The sequence below is a fragment of the Heptranchias perlo genome, unplaced genomic scaffold (genome assembly GCF_035084215.1).
Source record: "Heptranchias perlo isolate sHepPer1 unplaced genomic scaffold, sHepPer1.hap1 HAP1_SCAFFOLD_62, whole genome shotgun sequence".
Taxonomy (NCBI): domain Eukaryota; kingdom Metazoa; phylum Chordata; class Chondrichthyes; order Hexanchiformes; family Hexanchidae; genus Heptranchias; species Heptranchias perlo.
Window position 1 is genome coordinate 4066722 of NW_027139644.1, and position 12824 is coordinate 4079545.

Sequence of the window (12824 nt, forward strand, 5' to 3'; positions counted from 1 at the left end):
TGTTTACTGCGTGCACTGTAGGATTCATGGTTGCAGTCTGGGATCAGTCTGGGGTGACTGTGTGCACTGTCGGATACAAGGTGCAGATTGGGATTAGTCTGGGGTAACTGCGTGCAGTGTCGAATCCCTGGGTGCAGTCTGGGATCAGTCTGGGGTGACTGCGTGCAATGTAGGATCCCTGGGTGCAGTCTGGGATCAGTCTGGGGTGACTGCGTGCACTGTAGGATCCCTGGGTGCAGCCTGGGATCAATCTGGGGTGACTGCCTGCACTGCAGATTTCCTGGGTGCAGTCCGGGATCAGTCGGGGTGACTTGGTGCACGCTGGAATCGCTAGGTGCAGTCTGGGACAGATCTGGGGTGACTGCGTGCACTGTGGGATCCCTGGGTGCAGTCTGGGATCAGTCTGGGGTGACCTGGTTCATCTAGGATCCCTGGGTGCAGTCTGGGATCTGTCTGGGGTGACTGGGTGCACTCTAGGATCCCTGGGTGCAGTCTGGGATCTGTCTGGGGTGACTGCGTGCATAGTGGGATCCCTGGGTGCAGTCTGGGATCAGTCTGGTGTGACTGCTTGCAATGTAGGTTTCCTGGGTGCAGTCTGGGAATAGTCTGGGGTGACTGGGTGCAGTGTAGGATCCCTGGTTGCAGTCTGGGATCAGTCTGGGGTGACTGCCTGCCCTTCCGTTCCCTAGGTGCAGTCTGGGGTCAGTCTGGGGTGACTGCGTGCATTGCAGGATTCCTGGGTGCAGTCTGGGGTGACTGCGTGCACTGTAGGATCACTGGGTGCAGTCTGGGATCAGTCTGGGGTGACTGCGTGCACTGCAGGCTCCCTGAGTGCAGTCTGGGATCAGTCTGGGTTTACTGCGTGCACTGTAGGATTCATGGTTGCAGTCTGGGATCAGTCTGGGGTGACTGTGTGCACTGTCGGATCCATGGGTGCAGACTGGGATTAGTCTGGGGTAACTGGGTGCAGTGTCGAATCCCTTGATGCAGTCTGGGATCAGTCTGGGGTGACTGCGTGCAATGTAGTATCCCTGGGTGCAGTCTGGGATCAGTCTGGGGTGACTGCGTGCACTGTAGGATCCCTGGGTGCAGTCTGGGATCAATCTGGGGTGACTGCCTGCAGTGTAGATTTCCTGCGTGCAATCCGGGATCAGTCGGGGTGAATTGGTGCACTCTGGAATCGCCAGGTGCAGTCTTGGACAGGTCTGGGGTGACTGCGTGCACTGTGGGATCCCAGGGTGCAGTCTGGGATCAGTCTGGGGTGACTGGGTGCACTCTAGGATCCCTGGGTGCAGTCGGGGATCAGTCTGGGGTGACTGCGTGCACTTTCCGATCACTTGGTGCAGTCTGGGATCAGTCTGGGATGACTGGGTGCACTCTGGGATCACTGGGTGCAGTCTGGGATCAGTCTGGGGTGACTGTGTGCACTGCAGGATCCCTGGGTGCAGTCTGGGATCAGTCTGGGGTGACTGCGTGCACTGTTGGATCCCTGGGTGCAGTCTGGGATCATTCTGGGATGACTGCGTACATTGCAGGATCCCTTGGTGCAGTTTGGGATCTGTCTGGGGTGACTGTGTGCACTGCAGGATCCCTGGGTGCAGTCTGGGATCAGTCTGGGGTGACTGCGTGCAATGTAGTATTCCCAGGTGCAGTCTGGGATCAGTCTGGGGTTACTGCGTGCACTGTAGGATCCCTGTGTCCAGTCTGCGCTCAGTCTGGGGTGACTGTGTGCACTGTATAATCCCTGGCTGCAGTCTGGTGTGACTGCGTGCACTGCAGGATCCCTGTGTGCAGTCTGGGATCAGTCTGGGGAGACAGCTTGCAATGAAGGATTCCTGGGTGCAGTCTGGTTTCAGTCTGGGGTGACTGCGTGCACTGCAGGTTCCATGGGTGCAGTCTGGGATCAGTCTGGGGTGACAGCGTGCACTGCAGGTTCCATGGGTGCAGTCTGGGATCAGTCTGGGGTGACAGCGTGCACTGTAGGATTGCTGTTGCAGTCTGGGATCAGTCTGGTGTGACTGCGTGCACTGTAGGATCCCTGGGTGCAGTCTGGGATCAGTCTGGGGTGAATGCGTACATAGCAGGATCCCTGGGTGCAGCCTGGGATCAGTCTGGTGTGACTGCGTGCACTGTAGGTTTCCTGGGTGCGGTCTGGGATCAGTCTGGGGTGACTGCGTGCACTGTTGGATCCCTGGGTGCAGTCTGCGATCAGTCTGGCGTGACTGGGTGCATTCTGGGATCCCTGCGTGCAGTCTGGGATCATTCGGGAGTGACTGGGTGCATATAGGATCCCTTGGTGCAGTCTGGGATCAGTCTTGGGTGAATGCGTACACAGTCGGATCCCTGGGTGCAGCCTGGGATTAGTCTGGTGTGACTGCGTGCACTGTAGGATTCCTGGGTGCAGCCTGGGATTAGTCTGGTGTGACTGCGTGCAATGTAGGTTTCCTGGGTGCAGTCTGGGATCAGTCTGGGGTGACTGCGTGCACTGTACGATCCCTGGGTGCAGTCAGGGTTCAGTCTGGCGGGACTGCGTGCACAGTTGGATCCCTGGGTGCAGTCTGGGATCAGTCTGGAGTGACTGCATGCACTGTCGGAATCCTGGGTGCAGTCTGGGGTGACTGGGTGCACTGTTGGATACATGGGAGCAGTCTGGGATTAGTCTGGGGTCACTGCATGCACTGTTGGATTCCTGGTTGCAGTCTGGGATCAGACTGCACCCAGGACCAGACTGCGGTGACTGCATGCACTGTCGGGTCACTGGGTGCAGTCTGGGATCAGTCTGGGGTGACTGCATGCACTGTAGGATTCCTGGGTGCAGCCTGGGATTAGTCTGGTGTGACTGCGTGCAATGTAGGTTTCCTGGGTGCAGTCTGGGATCAGTCTGGGGTGACTGCGTGCACTGTACGATCCCTGGGTGCAGTCAGGGTTCAGTCTGGGGGGACTGCGTGCACAGTTGGATCCCTGGGTGCAGTCTGGGATCAGTCTGGAGTGACTGCATGCACTGTCGGAATCCTGGGTGCAGTCTGGGGTGACTGGGTGCACTGTTGGATACATGGGAGCAGTCTGGGATTAGTCTGGGGTCACTGCATGCACTGTTGGATTCCTGGTTGCAGTCTGGGATCAGACTGCACCCAGGACCAGACTGCGGTGACTGCATGCACTGTCGGGTCACTGGGTGCAGTCTGGGATCAGTCTGGGGTGACTGCATGCACTGTAGGATTCCTGGGTGCAGTCTGGGATCAGTCTAGAGTGACTGGGTGCACTGTAGGATTCCTGGGTGCAGTCTGGGATCAGTCTCGGGTGACTGCGTGCACTGTTGGATTGCTGGGTGAAGTCTAGGATCAGTCTGCGGTGAATGGGTGCACTGCAGGATGCCTGGATGCAGTCTGGGGTGTCTGCGTGCACTGTAGGATCACTGGGTGCAGTCTGGGATCCGTCTGGGGTGACTGCGTGCACTTTAGGATTCCTGGGTGCAGTCTGGGATCAGTCTGGGGTGACTGCGTGCACTGTAGGATCCCTGGGTGCAGTCTGGGATCAGTCTGGGGTGACTGCTTGCAATGTTGGATTCCTGGGTGCAGTCTGGGATCAATCTGGGGAAACTGCGTGCACTGTAGATTTCCTGGTTGCAGTTTGGGATCAGTTGGGGTAACTGGGAGCACTCTGGGATCCCTGGGTGCAGTCTGTGACAGGTCAGGGGTGACTGCGTGCACTGTGGGATCCGTGGGTGCAGTCTGGGATCAGTCTGGAGTAACTGGGTGCAGTGTAGGATCACTGGGTGCAGTCTGGGATCAGTCTGGGGTGACTGCGTGCACTGTAGGATTCCTGGGTGCAGTCTGGGATCAGTCTGGGGTGACTGGGTGCATCCTGGGATCCTTGGGTGCAGTCTGGGATCAATCTGGGGTGACTGGGTGCAGTGTATGATCCTTGTGAGCAGTCTGGGATCAGTCTGTGGTGACTGTGTGCACTGTCGGATCCATGCCTGCAGTCTGGGATCAGTCTGGGGTGAATGCGTGCACTGTCGGATCCCTGGGTGCAGTCAGGGATCAGTCTGGGTTGACTGGGTGCACTGTCGGATCCCTGGGTGCTGTCTTGCATCAGTCTGGCGTGACTGCGTGCAGTGTAGCATCTCTGGGTGCAGTCTGGGTTCAGTCTGGGTGACTGCATGCACTTTACGATCCCTGGGTGCAGTCTGGGATCAGCCTGGGGTGACTGCGTGCACTGTAGGATTCCTGGGTGCAGTCTGGGATCAGTCTGGTGTGACTGCATGCACTGTAGGAACCCTGGGTGCAGTCTGGGGTCATTCTTGGGTGACTGCGTGCACTGTAGGATTCCTGGGTGCAGTCTGGGGTGACTGGGTGCACTGTATGATTCCTGGGTGCAGTCTGGGATCAGTCTGGGGTGACTGCGTGCACTATTGGATTCCTGGGTGCAGTCTGGGGTGACTGCATGCACTGGATTACTGGGTGCAGTCTCGGATCAGTCTGGGGTGACTGCATTCCTGGGTGCAGTCTGGGATGACTGCGTGCACTGTGGGATTCCTGGGTGCAGTCTGGGATCAGTCTGGGGTGACTGCATGCACTGTAGGATCCCTGGGTGCAGTCTGGGATCAGTCTGGGGTGACTGCGTGCACTGTGGGATCACTCTGCGCATTTTTTTTGCCATTTTTCCAAGATGGTAGCCGTACTTGCTGCCATTTTGTCTAAGATGCCGATGTGCTGGTCGTGTGTAAATACACACATATCTATATATATATATTCATATTATGAGTACAAGTTGTTGTTGCTATCGTTGTTGTTGTTGTGGTGCCCATTGTCTGCCTGAGAAGGGACCGGCCGCGGCCCCCACTGCAGGGGATGGACCAATGCCTCACCTGGAGGCGACCAATTGAGGCATTCCCCAGAGGGGACCAACCGAGGTCTCCTGCTCAGGCTGCAACCAAACAGGGCCCACGTGAGTTCGGTCTGTTCACTGCCCTGGGGTTTAATTTCTTCTCTGGGCCCTGGTTTTGGGGCATCGGTTTAACATGTTCCTGTTCGATTGTGACCCATGTCGAGAAGTGAATGATGCCTCATGTTGCTCGCTGAACTGTCTTCGATCTCCCAGCTCAGATTGGATGAGTTCACCTCACCGACCATTAATTCGGATCCCCACAAACTGCTGAGTGAATGGATTAACACTTTCTGACCAAATCTTCAAAGAAGGCAGAGGGAAAATCATGCACAACAGCGATTTATTGACTTGGAATTCATAATTATCATTATTTAAACTTTGAGTATACCAATAATAATACATATAAACAGTTGTAGACAGGGCCATCTGAGAATTAAAAAACATAATTAATAGGCAGATACTTAAAACAATGAATAACCGATTGTAAAAGTAGCTGAGAGTATCACCGTAATTCAGCATTAGCTGGATCACTGATTATCACATTATAGTTCAGATCAGTGTCTGACACGACTGCAGATTGGTGAGATTAATTTAGGATTCAGTATTAAGATATCTGACAATTTACCCCACAAGATGATCGCCAGCCGAAGGAATCGAGGAGAGAATAAATTCACCCCGCGCGTGAGAGCAAAACGGGCGATAGTGAATTGGCAGCTCGTTTTCTACTCTGACTGATTTTATTTTCAATTGACTGTTGCTTTTAACGATGAGATGGACCCCTCTGCCCATTTTAGTGGACGGAACAGATCCAGCAACACGAACACAAGAAGACATGGGAAGTCCCTGGTATTCCGATGAACATTGATCCAACATTGACCGAGTGTCCCACTGCAGCCCAGACTGAGACCCACCCTGGGCCCTTCCTGTCTGTACATTGACCCAGTGTCCCATTGCAGTCCAGACTGAGCCCCACGCTGGGCCCTTCCTCTCTGTACATTGACCCAGTGTCCCACTGCAGCCCAGACTGAGCCCCACCCTGGGCCCTTCCTGTCTGTACATTGACCCAGTGTCCCACTGCAGCCCAGACTGAGCCCCACCCTGGGCTCTTCCTGTCTGCACATTGACCCAGTGTCCCACTGCAGCCCAGACTGAGCCCCACCCTCGGCTCTTCCTGTCAGTACATTGACCCAGTGTCCCACTGCAGCCCAGACTGAGCCCCACACTGGGCCCTTCCTGTCTGTACATTGACCCAGTGTCCCACTGCAGCCCAGACTGAGCCCCACCCTGGGCCCTTCCTCTCTGTACATTGACCCAGTGCCCCACTCCAGCCCAGACTGAGCCCCACCCTGGGCCCTTCCTGTCTGTACATTGACCCAGTGTCCCACTGCAGCCCAGACTGAGCCCCACCCTGGGCCCTTCCTGTCTGTACATTGACCCAGTGTCCCACTGCAACTCAGACTGAGTCCCACCCTGGTCCCTTCCTGTCTGTCCATTGACCCAGTGTCCCACTGCAGCCCAGACTGAGCCCCACCCTGGGCCCTTCCTGTCTGTACATTGACCCAGTGTCCCACTGCAGCCCAGACTGAGCCCCACCCTGAGCCCTTCCTGTTTGTACATTGACCCAGTGTCCCACTGCAGCCCAGACTGAGCCCCACCCTGGGCCCTTCCTGTCTGTACATTGACCCAGTGTCCCACTGCAGCCCAGACTGAGCCCCACCCTGGGCCCTTCCTGTCTGTGCATTGACCCAGTGCCCCACTGCAGCCCAGACTGAGTCCCACCCTGGGCCCTTCCTGTCTGTCCATTGACCCAGTGTCCCACTGCAGCCCAGACTGAGCCCCACCCTGGGCCCTACCTGTCTGTACATTGACCCAGTGCCCCACTGCAGCCCAGACTGAGTCCCACCCTGGGCCCTTCCTGTCTGTACATTGATCCAGTGTCCCACTGCAGCCCAGACTGAGCCACACCCTGGGTCCTTCCTATCTGTCCATTGACCCAGTGCCCCACTGCAGCCCAGACTGAGCCCCACCCTGGGCCCTTCCTGTCTGTCCATTGACCCAGTGTCCCACTGCAGCCCAGACTGAGTCCCACCCTGGGCCCTTCCTGTCTGTACATTGATCCAGTGTCCCACTGCAGCCCAGACTGAGCCACACCCTGGGCCCTTCCTGTCTGTACATTGACCCAGTGCCCCACTGCAGCCCAGACTGAGCCCCACCCTGGGCCCTTCCTGTCTGTACATTGACCCAGTGTCCCACTCCAGCCCAGACTGAGCCCCACCCTGGGCCCTTCCTGTCTGTACATTGACCCAGTGTCCCACTGCAGCCCAGACTGAGCCCCACCCTGGGCCCTTCCTCTCTGTACATTGACCCAGTGTCCCACTGCAGCCCAGATGTGAGCCCCACCCTGAGCCCTTCCTGTTTGTACATTGACCCAGTGTCCCACTGCAGCCCAGACTGAGCCCCACCCTGGGCCCTTCCTGTCTGTACATTGACCCAGTGTCCCACTGCAGCCCAGACTGAGCCCCACCCTGGGCCCTTCCAGTCTGTGCATTGACCCAGTGCCCCACTGCAGCCCAGACTGAGTCCCACCCTGGGCCCTTCCTGTCTGTCCATTGACCCAGTGCCCCACTGCAGCCCAGACTGAGTCCCACCCTGGGCCCTCCCTGTCTGTCCATTGACCCAGTGCCCCACTGCAGCCCAGACTGAGCCCCACCCTGGGCCCTTCCTGTCTGTACATTGACCCAGTGCCCCACTGCAGCCCAGACTGAGCCCCACCCTGGGCCCTTCCTGTCTGTACATTGACCCAGTGTCCCACTCCAGCCCAGACTGAGCCCCACCCTGGGCCCTTCCTGTCTGTACATTGACCCAGTGTCCCACTGCAGCCCAGACTGAGCCCCACCCTGGGCCCTTCCTCTCTGTACATTGACCCAGTGTCCCACTGCAGCCCAGACTGAGCCCCACCCTGAGCCCTTCCTGTTTGTACATTGACCCAGTGTCCCACTGCAGCCCAGACTGAGCCCCACCCTGGGCCCTTCCTGTCTGTACATTGACCCAGTGTCCCACTGCAGCCCAGACTGAGCCCCACCCTGGGCCCTTCCTGTCTGTCCATTGACCCAGTGTCCCACTGCAGCCCAGACTGAGTCCCACCCTGGGCCCTTCCTGTCTGTACATTGATCCAGTGTCCCACTGCAGCCCAGACTGAGCCACACCCTGGGCCCTTCCTGTCTGTACATTGACCCAGTGCCCCACTGCAGCCCAGACTGAGCCCCACCCTGGGCCCTTCCTGTCTGTACATTGACCCAGTGTCCCACTCCAGCCCAGACTGAGCCCCACCCTGGGCCCTTCCTGTCTGTACATTGACCCAGTGTCCCACTGCAGCCCAGACTGAGCCCCACCCTGGGCCCTTCCTGTCTGTACATTGACCCAGTGCCCCATTGGGGACCATCCAGCCCCGGATATCCGGCAGAATCAGCGCTGGGGGACCGGGTGACTGAGTCTCGTGACCCTGTCGCTGGGCCTCTGACGTCACAATGGGAGACGACGCTCGCTCAGCTCGAGCTGGAAACCGTTAAAGGGCCGTTCGGATTTAAACCTGGAGCGCGGCCGGTTAAAGGGGAGGGACAGAGAATCGGCCAAAAATACTCATATCATGAGACCAGGAATGGTTATAAATTGAAATGTTCATATTTCCACTCTCAGTCCGGGTCTGGATTCCCGCAGTGACTCCAGGTTTCTCTTTCCGTTTGGACAGAACTGATTCAATGACAGCCTGAAACAGATTAAAGATTAAACAGGAAAAAAACAGATTGAACAACAGTGTAAATAACAGGGAGACTGGGGTTAATATTTCAATAATAATTACAGATAAATATTACCCATAAAAGGGACTGAATCCCACTGATATTTTATTTATTACATTAAACATTAACACAAACACTCACCCGATCCGCTCCAGACTCTTGCGGGTCAGTATGAGGGAGCGGAGAGCGGGGACAGATCGGTCTGTGAAGGAGTTTGATCCCAGGGACAGATCCGTCAGTGACCGGTTTGTGCTGAGAGCGGAGGAGAGATCCTCGGTACAAGAATCTGTGAGACCGACATCAGTCAGACTGGGGATCAGAGAAAGAGAAATAACAGGAATCAGGGTGAATCCTGAGTGTTTATTAATAACACTGATACTGATATTAATAAACACTGTACATTATTAGTAACACTACTACTGATACTAATCATAATGTACAGTGTTTATTAATAACACTATTACTGACAATAATAATGTACAGAATTTAATAACGCTATTACTGATACTAATAATGTACAGTGTTTAACACGATTACTAATACTAATAAAGTAGTGCTCATTAATAACACTATTACTGACATTAATAATGTACAGTGTTTATTAATAACACTATTACTGGCACCGATAATAAAGTACAGTGTTTATTAAAAACACTATTATTGATACTACTAATAATATACAGCGTCAGACATCCAGTTATTATAAACACAATCTCACAGTGATACTCCAGTTCCTGTATTTTACAGTCCGGGTTCCTCAGAGCCGCAGACAGTAGTTTCACTCCTGAATCTCCCAGTTTATTATAACTCAGGTTGAGAACCGTCAGTGACAGGTTTGCACTGAGAGCGGAGGAGAGATCCTCGCTACAAGAATCTGTGAGATCATTACCCCATAACCTGGAGATCAGAGAAAGAAATTGGAGATAGACAGAGACGAACAGAGATAACAGGAATCAGAGTAAATTCCCAGTATTTATTTATATTATTATGACTGATACTGACATTCATGTACCATGTTCAGCATCCAATTAATATACACAATCTGGTACTTACCCCAGTTTCTGTATTTTACAGTCCGGGTTCCTCAGAGCCTCAGACGGTAGTTTCACTGCTGAATTTCCCAGTTTATTATTGCTCAGGTCGAGACCCGTAAGTGACCGGTTTGTCCTGAGAGCGGAGGAAAGATCCTTGATACAGGAATTTGTGAGATCGTTATCACATAACCTGCAGATCAGAGTGAGAAAGGAAGAGACAGAGACGATCAGAGATAACAGGAATCAGAGTAAATTCCCAGTATTTATTTGTATTATTATTACTTATACTGACATTAATATACAGTGCCCAGCATCCAGTTATTATAAACACAATCTCACACAGTCTGATACTTACTCCAGTTCCTGTATTTTACAGTGCGGGTTCCTCAGAGCCTCAGACAATAGTTTCACTCCTGAATCTCCCAGTTTATTGCTCCCCAGTCTAAACACAAACAGACCGAGAGTGAGAAACAAACTGAATCCAATCCACGATCTGATACAATTTTTCTCTGATATTACAGGAAACACTGAAAAATCTTTTGGAAATTAATAACCAGATTTCCCTGTCACTGACAATGAATCGCACTCTGTCCGACGCTCCATATATTCAGGGACTGTCAGTAAATGTATTTATTAAATAAACTGCTGTCTGTGTGAAGCCTTTAAATGTCCCTTATTCCGGTCTCATCCCCTGATGATCAGAATTACCCTCCTGGATGTCAGTGACCGGTCCCGTCATGTTTGGGGAAACTTCTCTCATTTCTGCTGCTTCTTAAATTCCAGATTTTATGGGAATGGGGCGATTTTCCCCGAATTAAATGATAAAGCGGTGATTATCTGTACTTTATGCAGTATTATATTAATCTGTATAATATCTCGGGGTGAGTTATATTGTGAAACGACGCTAACTGCTGCTGTAAAATCCGTCCCACAGGATTTTATGTCACAAGGAACGTTTATTGTGTTCTGTTACAAGTTTTCAATGTCCCTGCACTCCGAGATTATAGGGGAGGGGAGTCTCTCTGTTTTATCACATTAAACTGGCTCTACATTTAGTTCAGGTGTAACGGGCCTGACAGTTCTTGGGAATTTTCTGAAGTTCCGTCGCCGAACAGAGCCTCTCACAAATGAGGGCAGATTATGGGTAATTCCCGACACTGCCCCTGGTTCACCCAGGAGCCTCCCGCTGTGTGTGGGGCCTCACCGCTGGCCGGTGTGTGTCTGTACTCCTGGGCTCATATCCCACAACCCGTTCGATTGGAACCTTTTTACCGGCAGATTTTAGTTCACAAATCCCACTGAAGTGTCGGCCTGGATTAATGAGCGAGGGGCCTGAATCCACAACCTTCTGACTCAGAGGCACGAGTGCTGCCAGCTGGGTGAAGAGATGGTGGATGTATTGGAGAGTGTGAAGGGCAGTGTCATTGATGAGTTAAGATAACATACCGACGTCCAAAGGGGAAAGCTCAGCCCGCCCATTGACGGGTGTGTGCCCGAAAGCTGTGTTTTGCTCTTTGTTACTGAATGATTGGAGTTTCTGCTTCCCTCTCCTGCACACGTTGACAGTCCGGTGTCACCTGCACCCACACCTCGGTAAGAGGGAGGGATGCTCCGACACACAGACTGCTCAGTTAGTGTTGGCCAACGTGGAAGTAATAGTGAGAAGAAATCTCTTCAATGGGCGTATCTCCGACAGTAAGAAAAAAACAGCAATAAATATTATTTAATGCAATTAAATTATCAGACTCTTTCAGTGACCTGTATTTACTGATCCGATAAAGACTGTAAAATCCCGACTCGTTCACAAGGATCAATTTTAGATTCTTCAGTCCTTAGGGAATTACTAACCGATCCTCTTATCATTTGTCATGTTTGGGTTGAATCTGCTTCTCTCTGGTTTAACAGAACTGTTTGTTTCCCTTCATTATGGAGCAACAATAAAATTTGTGCCTGTTTTACAATTGGCCTAACAGTTAGAGACAAATAAACAGTTACCTCAACACCTGGCATTTGTGCAGTGCGGGTCCCAGCCGCTGGAGTCCTTCACACTGGATGGAGCATTTCTGTAGATCGAGGTGTTTTATTGTATCACAGAGTCCAATGACATGAGACAGCACCGCACAGTCAATCGGGGTCAGTCGCAATCCACTAAATGTTAGTGTTTCCATCGATCCCACTGTGACCCGAGCCAGTGTTTTATTTTGAGACTCAAACAGGTAGTGGAATGTGTTCAGGAGGTTCCTTTTCCCAGTTTCACTCTCTGTCTTTCCAATCTGTCCTTCAACCTTCTCCTTCACCCAGTCAATCACTCCGCAGATCGTTTGATGAAGAAATGGACCCAGAAACTCCTCCAGGGGCCGAGCTGACTGTGAGGAGGAGAGACCAACAACAAAACGGAGAAATATCTCAAATCGCCCATCTTCCTTGCTGTGGGCTTCACTGAGGAGTTTCCGGATGTCCCCTGGATCTGGAGTCAGGAATCGTGCGAGTGCAGCTACAAACTCTTGGATGGTGAGGTGCGGGAATGTGTAAACCACACTCTGGGCAGAATCATCTCTCTCCAAAAGTTCCATCATGAACCCAGACAGGAACTGGGAAGGTTGCAGATTGTACTTGATCAAATCTCCATTTCTAAACACAATCTTCTTCTCGGAGACTCCAGTGAAGGCCATCTCACCGGCCTTCAGTAACACATCACGGGGGGATTCAATCTCTCGGCCATGGTTTTTCAGAATGTTGTAAATATAGTAGGAATATAGTTGGGTGATGGTCTTGGGAACTCGCTGCTGTTTCCTGTCTCTTTGTGTGAAGAAGGGACCCAGTGACAGACCGAGGATCCAGCAGTAGGAAGGGTTGTAACACATGGTGTACAGGATCTCGTTCTCCTCCACATGTTTGAAAACAGCTGCTGCCACCGTCTGATCTTCAAAATACTTGTTGAAATATTCCTTCCGTTCTTCACCAACAAATCCCAGGATTTCAGCCCAGACACTGATCTCAGCCTTTTCCAATAAATGTAATGCAGTGGGGCGGCTGGTCAATAGCACTGAACATCCTGGGAGCAGCTTAGAATCATAGAATCATAGAAGTTACAACATGGAAA

The 12824-nt window shown here is 52.6% G+C and overlaps 1 protein-coding gene across 5 annotated transcripts; it reads right to left on the minus strand.

The window, feature by feature from the left end:
• Positions 1–5213: 5213 nt before the first annotated feature.
• On the minus strand, positions 5214–12596 carry LOC137317428 (NLR family CARD domain-containing protein 3-like). 5 transcript variants are annotated; one of them, XM_067980769.1, is made up of 5 exons: positions 11717–12596; positions 10077–10163; positions 9741–9911; positions 8829–8996; positions 5214–8656 (listed from the first exon to the last, which is right to left on the minus strand). In XM_067980769.1, the coding sequence occupies exons 1-5, from the start codon at positions 12583–12585 to the stop codon at positions 8569–8571; spliced, it is 1383 nt and encodes a 460-aa protein (XP_067836870.1). In that variant the 5' UTR covers positions 12586–12596; the 3' UTR covers positions 5214–8568. The 5 variants fall into 5 exon arrangements, with proteins under 5 accessions (XP_067836870.1, XP_067836868.1, XP_067836872.1 ...); XM_067980767.1 differs by lacking the exon at positions 8829–8996 and adding an exon at positions 9414–9584; XM_067980771.1 differs by lacking the exons at positions 8829–8996; positions 9741–9911 and adding an exon at positions 9414–9584.
• Between the last annotated feature and the right edge of the window lie 228 nt (positions 12597–12824).

Excerpts from the sequence above, each read along its gene's own strand:
- LOC137317428 (XM_067980767.1), bottom strand. The coding sequence starts at position 12,585 with ATGTGTTACAACCCTTCCTACTGCTGGATCCTCGGTCTGTCACTGGGT. Across the intron at positions 10,164-11,716 it reads CACAAATGCCAGGTGTTGAG|ACTGGGGAGCAATAAACTGG; the intron begins GTAACTGTTTAT and ends GTTTGTGTTTAG. Across the intron at positions 9,585-9,740 it reads TGTAAAATACAGAAACTGGG|GTTATGGGGTAATGATCTCA; the intron begins GTAAGTACCAGA and ends TCTGATCTCCAG.